Here is a 12,797-nt window from a genome sequence, read left to right on the forward strand (position 1 = left end):
GTAACATGAAGGAATAATGCAAAGGCTAAACAATTTCCTCGCTAATAATCACTACTTAAGCTACATAGTAGCAGAGAAGAGACCTTGAATTTGGTTTTCATGCCAGCTGCAAACCAGGAAACTTATCCCTCAGAGCTTTTCTTAGTACTGACGAACACAAATATTTCTCTTGTTCCCAATTCATGTTCACATATTACAAAAATAAGACCGAGAGTTTATTCCAGCAATATATTTCTGACAGAAATCAATAATGTATAGTCTAGAAAAAGAGTAAGCACCAATCTGTTAAACAATTTTTAAGTAAGCTATTCCCTCAGAAGCATTTATTCGTAAGCCCAAAAAAGCACTGCTATCTGCGTTGTGGTCAATTATAAAAAGTTATACACTATTCTACCTAAGGTAACCAACACCCTTCTTGCATTTAAAATAATAGCTTGCACAAGAAACATTGGGCTGGTAGTATTTTATATATCTTCTCTACCTCATGAGATTTTATTAGTTGACAAATATGAGGATTTAATGCTTTACCAGTTACCTCCTAGCCTTTCCTGTGCCTTATACAATGGATAAGAGCTACTACAGAAATAAGCTACAGCACTAAATTCCTGAGTCTCAAATGGAGCAGTGTAGATTTCAATTCCAAAGGCTTTTTCTTTCTGTGACAACTGAGTAAAGGTAACACTTCAGCTCCATGTAGCAAGTACATTTTGAATTCTTTTTTTTAAGCAACAAAACCAAAGAAAATCATTATAGAAAGCATATCAAATAAAGCAATTATCTGACTTTCAGTAGAGAGGTTGCTAATTAGTATTATTTCACATTCCCTACTCTTTTTTTTTCCAAAATTAAAAAAAAAAAAAAGTAACAACATGCATTTTCTATGCTCTGTTAGTCCAATGAGAGATGAAACACGTGGTCGCAACAGCAATCCTTCCTCCTCTCTTTTCAAATATCACATCGAGCTGACTGTGGAGGACGTGGCTGCCAAGACAGCTGACTGTCCAAATGCAGAATGAGTGGATGGAGTCCCTGTCACCTTGCCCTCCCCTGTATCAGGTTCTGAATTGAGGGGCTACCCAACATCGTTCCCTTGGTGTGCACTCATCCTGCTTTGCCTTGAAGGGATCTGATGTGGCAATTATGAGAAAGCTTGGTAAAGCAATGGCTAAGTTGACAGTCTTTGCATAGGCAGATGAATTCAAAGCCTAACTTCCTCCTCGTAAACACTTGTTACTTACTGCTTGTTACAAATGATTGTAATTTAGGCTCTAAGAACAAGAAAGCTAATTACTGCTGCTGCCCAGTCCTGACATCTCAAGCAGGATGTTTGATTGGCAAGAGGATGTGGTGTGCCTGAGCAAACAGCTTTCTAACTTTAGCAAACTTTGTGTCTTTCTTCAATTAAAGCATGAAGGAGTATGGTGTGTCAGGAATTCCATGGCTAAAGCAGAAATAAAAATCAAACATCAAAATCTTGATGTACTTTTAATACAGAAGAAAATAGTATCTGTGTTTCAGCTTGCTCACAAAAGCCACAGTGATGCCCAGTTCTGCCCTAAATTTCTGCCTTTAAAAAAAAAAATCAAAGGGATTTACTGCTCAGAGAAGCAGATCCCAGATTGCACGTCTCTACTTGTGCCTCCCCAGACAGCCTGGCAATGCCTTGCAGCTTGCCCCATTGAACTTCAATATGTTGAGAAATGAAAACATATATATATTTTTTTTTTTCTCAAGTCTTGATTAAACCAGTGAAAAGTGTTAATGAAGGAGGAAGGATTTCAAATGACATTTCTTTTTTTTAAGCAAGCACCATGCCATTTAAGTCAAGGATCATTACCACATGGTTCAAAGTGCAGCTCCTACACTTTGGAAACTTTCTTCCTTGCAGCACTACTGTTAAGATATAAAGAATAGTACTTTAAGAAAAAGATAATGGACTGTCCTACAGTGCCCAAAAGCATACTAATTTTTTTGCTGTGCACAATACTTTTCACAGCTTCTCAAACACACATCCAATATCTTACTAGGCAAGGGTATGCAGCTTTATTTTTAACTGGTAGTTACAAAACACCTATGAACACATGCATGCTTAAAACCATGGAAGAATGTGATAGTTAGACTTACCACAAAACAGCAAATACTCTTGCATATATTTAAGTACATTCCATGTGTTCACAGGTACCGTTAAAATTTTAAGTAGATTAAAAAAGGCAATACATACATTTAATTTCTCTTGCACTTACGGTGTGCAGGCAGGCACAATGTGAATACTGATTTTATTTTTTTTTCCACAGAAATGCTGAATCAAACCCAAATTGCAATTCACTGCAAACCAAGGCTGGTAACATTAGGTGAAATATGTACTCTAAGTGCAGACTTGAGATACTTGTATACCATAAAACTACACTATAGCATACTTGCCTGAACAGAGCTTTGAGTTTTTTAGGTAGTTCTGTCCAACCTGCACATCCTGGGTTCATCATAATAAACATTCCAATTGATTACTTCAATGTAATGTTTTCACCAAAGAGAAAAAAATCTGTTATAACATAGATGATACTTGAAGAAATGTTACAGTTGGATTAGACAGAAACAACTGCATCATACAAAGCCAGCCATGAGTGGTCAGATAACAAAGGTGCTTCTAGGCCTGAACCCAGTCTCACAACAGCCAAGGCAAGTGCCTGCGAGGGTTTACTGGAGCTGAGCAAACAGAGAGAGGCATTTCCCTGACAGGCACCAGCTTTGAGTAATCTGTGCCTCTGGCCAGCACTGAATTTGGAAGGGAAGGACTGGAGTGTTAGAGCAACAAAGAGAGCATATGGCTAAAGTATGGCTATAGGAGGAATTGTCTTTTAAAACATATAGAATAGATGAGACTGACAGGGATGTGGGGAATTTGAAAGGGCCAAGAGGCAGCACTGAGTAAAGGAAGCAGAGGAAGGAGAATATGGTGTGGTGGAAACACAAGGTATGTCTCAAAAATACTGGGAAACCCTAGAACCCCTGAGACTTCTTCCAAGGCTGAAGCCCATCACACTTCTCACCCACGTGATACAATGTTTTCATATGGCAGAACTTGAACAAGATCAGAGTTTCAACAGCAAAGTTGTTGGATTCCTGTAGGGCCAGGAGTTCACTCAGGTTTATTGCTACATTTTGAAGAGAAAGTTTTTTGTTATTTAATATCATTTGTTATGCAGGTGATTTAATGTTACCATCTTCTCCCTTACTGCATTTACAAAGGACTTGCATCTCAGAGGAACACCAGGAGAAGATTGTACTGATTCAGTATTTATAGACTGCATAGGAAAATAAAGCAGCACTGCTAAACCACTTATTTTTCTTGTTCATAATGGCATCATGGATAGTCTTTATTTGTACTGCCACCACTGACAGAACTTCTAAGATGGAATTGAATTCATCAAAGCATTCCCAAGCTCCTGTCTGGACCAAACCTTTATAGATATTCCCCACAGATTAAAATAAAAAGTGAAAGACTCAAGATCTTTTTCTTAAAAGCAACAATTTCCAATATATTTCGTATCAAAAAGAAACTAAAACAACTGTATTCTATTTTCATACAGCTTAACAGAACATCTCACCTTGTAATCCATCTGCTCAAACAACTGAAGACTTACACCATCATACCAAGAGCACAGCTGAGATCTTTGGTGGTCTCTTACCTGTGCCGGCTGGTTCCACAGGACCACAGCTCATTGTGAAGTGGAGAGACTGGGTTAGAGTAATGTAACACCTGAACACAAGAAAAGTGATTGTTAGCGTTGCAAGGAACATCTGCAACACTGGGAGGGTTTTTTTTCAAACCTTATGTTTCATGGGTGATATATTATGAGTCAACTTTCTGATTATAATTTAATGTCCTAAACCACAAACGTAGCTCTTCCACATTCATGTAAAACCATGATGTGGCACTACTGGAAAATGCTTATTTTGGATATAAAACCAACCACATCAACATTTTAAGAGAAAAGGAATATCCTATCAGTGGTCACACAAGACAGGAAACAGGAGGTTGCAGTTGGGGTTTTGTTTCTTTCAAAGATTTAAGTCCCAGGATTGTCCCCCTCAACTAAGGGTCATAAGCATGAAGGCAGCCAGGATTCCTAAGTGCATCTTTCTGCATCACTGATTTTGACAAGAAATTCTGTTTTGGAGCCAAAATATTGCCAGAAGAATTCTCTACTGTTTGCATGAAATAAAAAGTACTGGTTTGGAATTTAACAAACACAATATTGCTGAAAACTCCTGATTAACCTTGGTATAGATCCACTCATACTCTTCTTCAGACTAGACATTGAATATGCAAGAAATAGTTCAGTTATTTTAAAAGTAATGGACATTAAAATCATACCATTACCCAAGTATGCATACCCATGCTCAAAGACGTGGTGTCTTATAAAATGCAAGTGAGGTATGAAAGAATACTGAACTTCTGAGAAACATTTAACTTTGTATTCACTGAAATAGACACTGTTGTTAGTAATAGTCACCACCTGTCAGTCAAAGGTGTAATAACTAGCCAAGGGGTATTTCCCAAGTACTCATAAAAGCATTGAAACTGCATATTGCAAATGTTGGCAAAACAGTGTTTCTGGCCATCATCCCATCTATGGCGTAGCTGTGACACCCAAGCAAAAGCTGGGCAACTGGTGACCTAGAAAGCCATTGCAGAGCCATTATGCCAGGTAGGAGCTATTCAGATGACAGAAATGAGACCCATCACAAAGCTGAAGCTGTCATCAGTAGGTCTCACACCTCATTCCTAGCCACTTATGAATAACAACTAGTACAACCAATTACAAAGTATTAGACGCACCTCGAGGCACTTGTGCTTTTATACAGATGCAAGTGTAACATAAGATCTTTTTTAATAGAGCTATTACAGCAGAACACATTGCCACTTAGTAAGCCAAGGCCTCTCCTTACAAACAACGCAGTCTTTGCCCGGGAGCAGATATTACTTTGACGAGAATGACTTTCATTTTACTCCTTGAGCCTTGTTTCTTCTTGTCTTAATGCTATTCTAGAAACTCATTTTATTCCTATGGCTCAGGAGGTCAGAAGGAAAATGAGAATTCTTTCCCATTTAAATCCACATCCAATGAAACTTTCTGTGCATTCAAACCAGCAACATGTGCCAGCCACCTTAGTTTTACTTGAATAGTTACACATAAAGCAACCATTTTGGTTTAAATAAACACTCCAAATTGTAATTGTTTGCACTTATAAAGAGTCACCACAGTACAGGAGTGCCTTGCACATGCACATGTATGCCTCTAAAAGGAGAGCAAAACACACTGTGAACAAGTAAAGGCCAAATAAGTAGCAACATTTGAGAAAAATCCTCAGAATGCCCAAGGATCATCTGCACACAGGTTTGTGATCTGACATTTAAAGGAAATATCTTGCTGCTTACAGAAAATCTGCTAAAAATTAGAAGGGTTAACAGTAAGCTAAAAATTGACACCTGACGCTTTTTCAGGTAACTTTTAAATCCAGAAGGTAGTAACCTGTGAGAATGTGGACATGGCACACAGCTCTGAAGCAGGGGGTCTTCATTATTATACCTATTACACCTCTACTGTCTTGGTGCCCACATGCAGATCCAGACTTGGCTTAAGCACTATTAATGCCTATCAAAACCACTAGAATTGTGCATGTAAAATATAGGCAACTTAAACACACACCTTCTGAGCTACAAGGCTTGCTATTCCATCTCTGGCATGAACATCTATGGTGCAAATGGTCATGATTTTCTGTCAATAACACACAGAAAATTCTCCAAGGAACACAGTAATAAGAGCATTTAGCTGAGTGACCTGAAAAGATTTAGGTAACCCTCTAAGACCAGATGGGTCCCAGTACCATCTACTATTATTGCTACTAGACATTAGTTCTCCCTACATCATTAATTAAATCACCACAAAAACTGGCTTGTATGTACAAATTTACTCATATTAAACGTGATATGCCAGAAGAAATCCTGGTTTAAACAGACATTTGAACCACCTCCAACACAATGACAACCCACATTAGCACAAATATTTAAGATGGTTAGCTAGGCAGGATAAGAGGAATGGATGGATAAGAAAATGTGCAGGAAGCCGAGTTGTCAATTTTGTGGTTACAGTCTCTGTAGAGATATGCACAAGACTCTGCAAAAATTGTGCTATTTGCATGAGAACATTTATTTGCAAACTGTTTGAAAGTAGACCTGAGGTAAGATCAGTGAGTCACATTTTAAAAGCAGGCAAAGAAATGAAGACCATAAAATATTATATTAATTTATTATACAGAGTAGAAAGACCATACGGAATTTTTCAGGTTTCATATTAATAGGAAAGAAAAATATAAACAGGTAACCTCATGTAATTCTAAGGAGACAAATATAACTAACTTTAATAGAACAATATAATTTATGGGGTAGTTAGTGTGAGACAGAAATATGCTTGTACATGTTTCAAAACTCTGGCTTAAAAATGGGCGGTGAAATATTGAGGCCTAAACCACTATGTTTTCTGTATTATTTTTATATAATATAGAAGAAGAAAGTAATATTTTTATATAATATACAAACAGAAGGTAATAGTCCACGCAAAAAAGTTTTGAGAATCACCATCTAAGCCCTAACAGAGTTTGAAAATGCTTACAAAAATAAAGCCAGAAGGTAATTTCACTGGCAGTGCGCTGCCACCTGCAGAGATGTCCAGATGATCTTTCCTAGTCCATTCGTTTTACAGCAGAACCACTCGAAAGTCCTCACCACGTGTTATGGTCAGTCAGGAAGCAGCAACAGCACGAGGCATCATTCTGCTCTACTTGCAAAGTGATCACAGAAATATAACCTGACCAGATCACAGAGAGGGAAGCAGAGATGGGGGGGAGGGAGGCAGGGCAGTTAAAAAAAAAGGAACATAAAAAACAACTCCAGGAGATGGATATGTTTGGGACATATGTCACAACTGGCAGCAGACACATTAGCAAGAATTTACTAAACAAACAAACAAAATTAAAAAGCCACACACACCTCAAAAAAAACCCAATCCAATCCAACAAAACCAAACCATGCTATTTATTTCAGCTTTCTATTTAATAGTCATGAACTGAAAATTTGGCTAACACTTTTATCGGACCTTTTTTATACATCTGTTTCTCAGTGGCCAAAAGTTCTGTATTTTAAATGATACACTGTGTGAAGGTATTTCTTTTGTTTAAAGCTTGCTACCTAATAGCTTCAGGCAGTGCCTATTAGTTCTTGTACTATGCAAAACAGCAAACAAAGACTAATCTTTATCCAGCTTCTCTATTTCAGGGGTAATTTTAGACACCTCTATCAGATTTACACTCCCCCTTTAAAGTCTCTTTCATATGTAATATTTTCCTTTGGCAGATTTTCTAGGTTTTCACAAATAGAAAGAATACTCACACCAGGACAGAGACATTCAAGAGAGGCTAGAGGTAAATAAGGGCAAAGCAAAATTCAAACAGTAGAAGGAACCCGTCTGAAATGTGATCAAAACTAATTAGAAATAAACTGTTTGGTTTGACACCAACAAAACCAACAGTTTTGGCTTCCTTACACAAATATATCGGTTTAATATTTGTATGTGTGTGTACTAGTTGAGTACTCTGTTCTTGCCATACTGTTGTGGTTGATGTTTGGCAGTGTCTTTGCTTTTATCTTTCATCTCAGTTCAGAATAATCATACAGGCAAAAAAAAAAAAAACCCACACAGTAATTAAGATGTGATAAAAATGTCCATGATATAACAGTAATGGAAGAAAAAAGCATATTTCTTTTTTTCCAGTTGATGCTAACAGCAGTTTATTTACTACAGGATTAAAATTATTAAATATGCCACTCATCTCTTTTTATGAAACCATTTTCACACTGAACTTATTTTCACTGAAATAAACAAAGAAAATATTCATATCTGCTTCTTGTGGCAATCCCTCAGGGCTGATGCCAAGCCCTCTTCCAGCTTACCAAATGTCATTTCCACATCTGAAACCCACCACTTCTACGTCCAAAACCCATCAGATTTATGAACCAGTAAGTGCAACCTGGGCAGGGGAGTCAAAACCCCACTGTTCTCTGTGCTTCTCTTCATAGGCCAGTATCACTTCCATGAAACAGAGACACACCATTTTGTGTACAGTTTCCTCAAGGTGTTGCAACCAAGAGACTACTTTTTGAAAGAAAAAAACAAAACATGCATAAATTTATGCATGTAACATAAATGGTATATTTTATACTAACAATATAGGAAGTTCATCTCATTAATCTTTACAAAGGATTTTCTTTACATCAACATGCTTTATAAACTTGAACTGAGAGTGGGTTTTTTTGTTTGTTTATTTCTTCTGCTTTCTCTCTCCTACTGCCTCTTCAGTAGGATTTCATTCAGAGGAACCCCTCCCAGTTACCAAGATACCAGACATTTTGTTTTACACATCCATTTGGTTTAAACACACAGACATACTGCCTTAGAGCTCCGAATATGAAAGCATGAAGTTTTGCTCCATGACTGCAAAATGGAAAACACAGACAATACAATCTTTCCTATGTCTCTGTGCACTCAAATGTAGCTGTGTCTTGAAGAAACTAACTCTAAGAGGCAAGCTGCATACATTTACTCATTGAGTCTGGGGCCTCCCTGCTGAGACAATCAATCATTAGAACCACATGCAACATTGATTTTATGCAATGTGAATGCTTATCCATTCAGCACTGTTCTGAGAACAATAAGTTATTGTCTCAGAAGCTGCTGAACTGTTCTTTCTGACCTACCACTACCCAGTTAGCACACATACTGGCTGGCCAATTAGCAAACACAAGGCTCAAAAACAGCTAAAAACCCAGTTCAGCTGACAGGGGACATGGGAGAGAGCTGCAGGTCTGGAGAGGCGTGTGCTAAAGGATAAGAGGGGAGGGAACCTGAAAGTATAATGGAAGACGAGATAAAAGGACAAAGGAAGAGAGGAAGTATGAGAAATTCAACACCCAAACGTAGGCTTCATCAATTCTGTGGCTTTTAGTAAATTTTTTTTCTTTTCGTTGCTTTTTAACACTTAAATCTCTACACTTCTTGCATGAATCTTACAATTGTATTTCTTATTCTAATAATTTCAGCTCATAGTGCTTCAATTGATCTTAGCAAGTAATATGCACTGAATGTCCAGGTGATTAATCAACATTTCATTCTGAAATTTTAAAGACAATTAAAAAAATAATAAAAATAGTATTTTCCATAACTGGATGCCAGTTGAACAAATAATAAGAGTGCTTCTGATTTCCCTGATGGCACAAACTGACATGGTGATGTTATCTGACTGTTGCGTGATCACTACACAGGAGGTTTTTATAGGAAAAGCTGGGGTTAATCACATTATTGTCAGTCATAAGGGGAATCTGAAGGACAAAGATAGCTCAGTATAAAACTGAGAAGTCTTAAAATTGTTATTACTTATGGCTAGTGAATATTTCACAAATTGTCAATTCAGACCTAAATGCTTTGTATAACTACACACCTCTCCAAAGACCATGGAGGCTGAAGATTACTGTCTACACACCAACGTGCTCTGTGCCTAAAAACTAGAACAGAAGATACGTTGGGTTGCTCTTTTTATATGTGGCACATAGCAGTGAGTGGATGAAACAAGCCACTGAGATTTTGTTATGTAAAGAAGCTAACAAGACTCTGTCATCATGTTTGAAAATGTTTACCATCCAACCATTTAAGCCTCACAAGCCCTTCATCCTCTTGGAGAATATCAGTTCTTCTGTTAGATGTCACATGGCATCTATAAAGGCTTTGCCTCAGACACATGAATAACTCTGGCACTCAACAAATTAATGGCCACAGCTGGATAGTCACTGTGGCCAGGAGTATCATCTGGCACATAGATAACATAGTATAGAGCTTGTGAAATACATCAAAGTGCCTTCGCTTTTATACAAATTGGTCTCAAGGTGTCAGAAGACCTAGCAGATTACTGTTCAAGGGAGGAGAACAGAAGTAGAGCTACAAAACCCAAAACCATTCCTTGTACAGTGGTCAGAAGATCAGTCAGAAACAGCCTGACAGAGACCATAAATCATTCAGTCTTACTTATCATCACTCCACATAGCATGCTTGAAATTTGATCAATCAGTACCAGAAGCAGAATAGATTTCCTAATTTCATTGACCTTTTCTATTCCTAATTCCCACAAACCTACAACTCAAACATCCAAATAAATGCAAATTGCACATATCTAGATTTCCAGCATGAGCCAGCACAGGATTTGTAACATTTTTCCTCAGCACAATGGTTTCATCTCCCCTTTCTGAACACCATGTACTTGTCCTAGCTAGGGGGAAAACGTTCACTACCTTCTGTATACAAAGTGTTCCTATTTGTAAAGTAAATTAACACTCGGAAGCAAAAGTGTTGCTCTATGATACTATCGCCTTGCATGGCTAGCTGGAAAGCTTGCCTTTCTGTAGACAAAATGAAGTACAATAGCGTGCAAAGAGGTTCACATGTTTCAGCTGTGTTCCTTTGAAATGATGTCTAGCAGGTCTGGTGAAGAAGCAAAATAGAGGCAAGGAAAAGATATGTACTTACTTTCTATTCAGCCAGAGCTTTTTCACAAAGAGAAAGCCTGAAAAGAGTACAGAGATCTTAACATTACCTGCCTTTAATCATGCTAAAGCTAAGAATTCCCTCCTAGTTAAGGAAGAATTCAGACCAAAGAGTAAAAGAGAACAATACAATACAATCCATTTTTTGATTTAAAATAGTAACAATGAATACTCCCATAAGGATGAGATAAGGTGGTGAACCTTACATGGTGCCAGTCCATGCAACAGAAAAACAAGGTAAATAATTACTTTTATTTTAATAATAAAGAATGCAAATTTCACTCCTGATATTCTCTCAGGTAAGCCAGAGACTCTCGTAATAATGTTAATTCAGTATGTTACATACGCACCTATCAAATCAATACTCAAACTAAACTATCAATATGTTATTATTATTAAAAAATCTATTTAATAACCCACTGTAAATAGTTCAAATGTAAGATATAAGTAAACACAAAACATTATCTGTACTACGAAGCCTCCGTTGATTTCATCAAAGCTGTTTGCATGTTCAGGCAAGTGGCTTTTGATATCTCCAGAGACAGTGAAAATACTTTCTAGATGAGACCATGTGCGTTGAAGTTCCATCCAAATGGAAATGACAGAAAGTGCCATGTTTAATTTATTTTGCCAACCTTTCACTTGTTCAGTGAAACATACCACATATTTACTTTTCAGAATCATTTGCAGCTGAACTTAGAAAAACCAAAAACAGTGAAAAATTGCACTAATCAAAATAATTTATCAAACAGAGGAACTAGAGCTAATAAGAGTTTAACTAATACTCCTTTGACTCATTATTGCATATTGTAACAGATATCTTTTAATAAAATGTTGTCCATTTACAGTGTTCAATGATCTGATTTTAAATGTAAGAAAATATAACCTTAGAAAGCTGTAATTTTGTTAACTCCTACAAGGAAACAGGTGGTTTTTTTTGTTTTTTTTTTAGTAAATATAGTTACATAGCATACATATAATTTCCCAGTACTAACATCTGGATAAGACATTACTCTCTGCAATAAAGACTCAGGAAAAAAGTTTTAACTAAGCAAGTGTATCAAGGGAGTAAATAACATTGATATACTAATGTTTTTCCTATTAATTAAATCCTTACTTGATTGTGGTCTAAAGTGTCAAGCAGCTGTTCATCTGTCTTTAATAAAGGAGCTCCATTCCTGTGATGCTCTTCATAAGAAAATTCCATGGCAGTACATTCTTGTCTAATTTCTCCCAAAACCTTGGGACAAGAAAAGTAGTAATAACATCTGTCTATACATATCATATTGCATATTATGAGTTGAGAACTTCAAATTATATTTAATTCACAGTAATGGTAAACTAGACCACAGACAGGAAGTTAGTTTCACTAGGCTGTGAATTTTGCTCCCTAGGTAACATGAAAATATTCACTTCTATTATTAATTTCTTAAAACAAAAACCTTAATCAAATAAATAGTTTGTTACATACTATTCTGCAAAAGCAGGAGGAAAATATAGGCACTTCTCACCTTTCCAATACCCAATTCTTTCACAGCATCGTCAACTATACTTTGGACTTCATCCTCTATAATACTTTATGAAGCTGGAGTCCCAGAAGGTATGTCAAGGTAACGTCTTCTACTACTAAAAGCCTGACCTATAAAACAAAGAGACAGCAGAGCACAAAATAAGTGATCAAATAAGAAAAGTCAGATATAAGCATATAACAGTATTCAAACAGAATCCAAGTAAAAAACAATGAAAAAAGTTATATGCACTCTAAATACTGGACATGCTTTCAGAACTGTACCAAACACATGAACTTAATCAGTCTAGCTGAAATGTTTCATCGTGTTGTTGCCGTATTTTTTTCATTTTGAAACAGTTTCGTACTGTGACATATTGTATATCGTAACAATAAAAGGCAAGTTTATTGTCATGGCCACCATTGAAGCTGATGTAAGCTACAGGCACAGTATTTGCGCACCAGCCTTCTTTGGCAGGGAGAGGGCAGGGGGTGTTTCCCATATTTTGTTACTGGTTTGTATTACATCAATTAAAAAAAAAAAAAAAAAAGCTTTATAATTTTAATCAAGGCTTTGAAAATATTTAACATAGGCAAAAATATTTAATACGAACAAAAATCTTGTGCTAGGCCTGTTTA

General features: G+C 36.7%; 1 protein-coding gene across 1 annotated transcript in view; it reads right to left on the minus strand.

Moving 5' to 3' along the window:
• DNAH11 (dynein axonemal heavy chain 11) overlaps positions 1–12,797 on the minus strand; it is a gene marked incomplete at both ends in the record, with an annotated part of 131,608 nt that overhangs the window by 93,715 nt on the left and 25,096 nt on the right. The window contains 9 exon segments of the mRNA XM_080364203.1: positions 2,422–2,501; positions 2,505–2,539; positions 3,327–3,480; positions 3,606–3,625; positions 3,628–3,637; positions 3,641–3,684; positions 3,687–3,757; positions 4,518–4,678; positions 5,712–5,780. Of these exon segments, the coding sequence (XP_080220329.1) occupies positions 2,422–2,501; positions 2,505–2,539; positions 3,327–3,480; positions 3,606–3,625; positions 3,628–3,637; positions 3,641–3,684; positions 3,687–3,757; positions 4,518–4,678; positions 5,712–5,780 (644 nt within the window).

Source organism: Nesoenas mayeri, assembly GCF_963082525.1.
Source record: "Nesoenas mayeri genome assembly, chromosome: 2".
NCBI lineage: Eukaryota > Metazoa > Chordata > Aves > Columbiformes > Columbidae > Nesoenas > Nesoenas mayeri.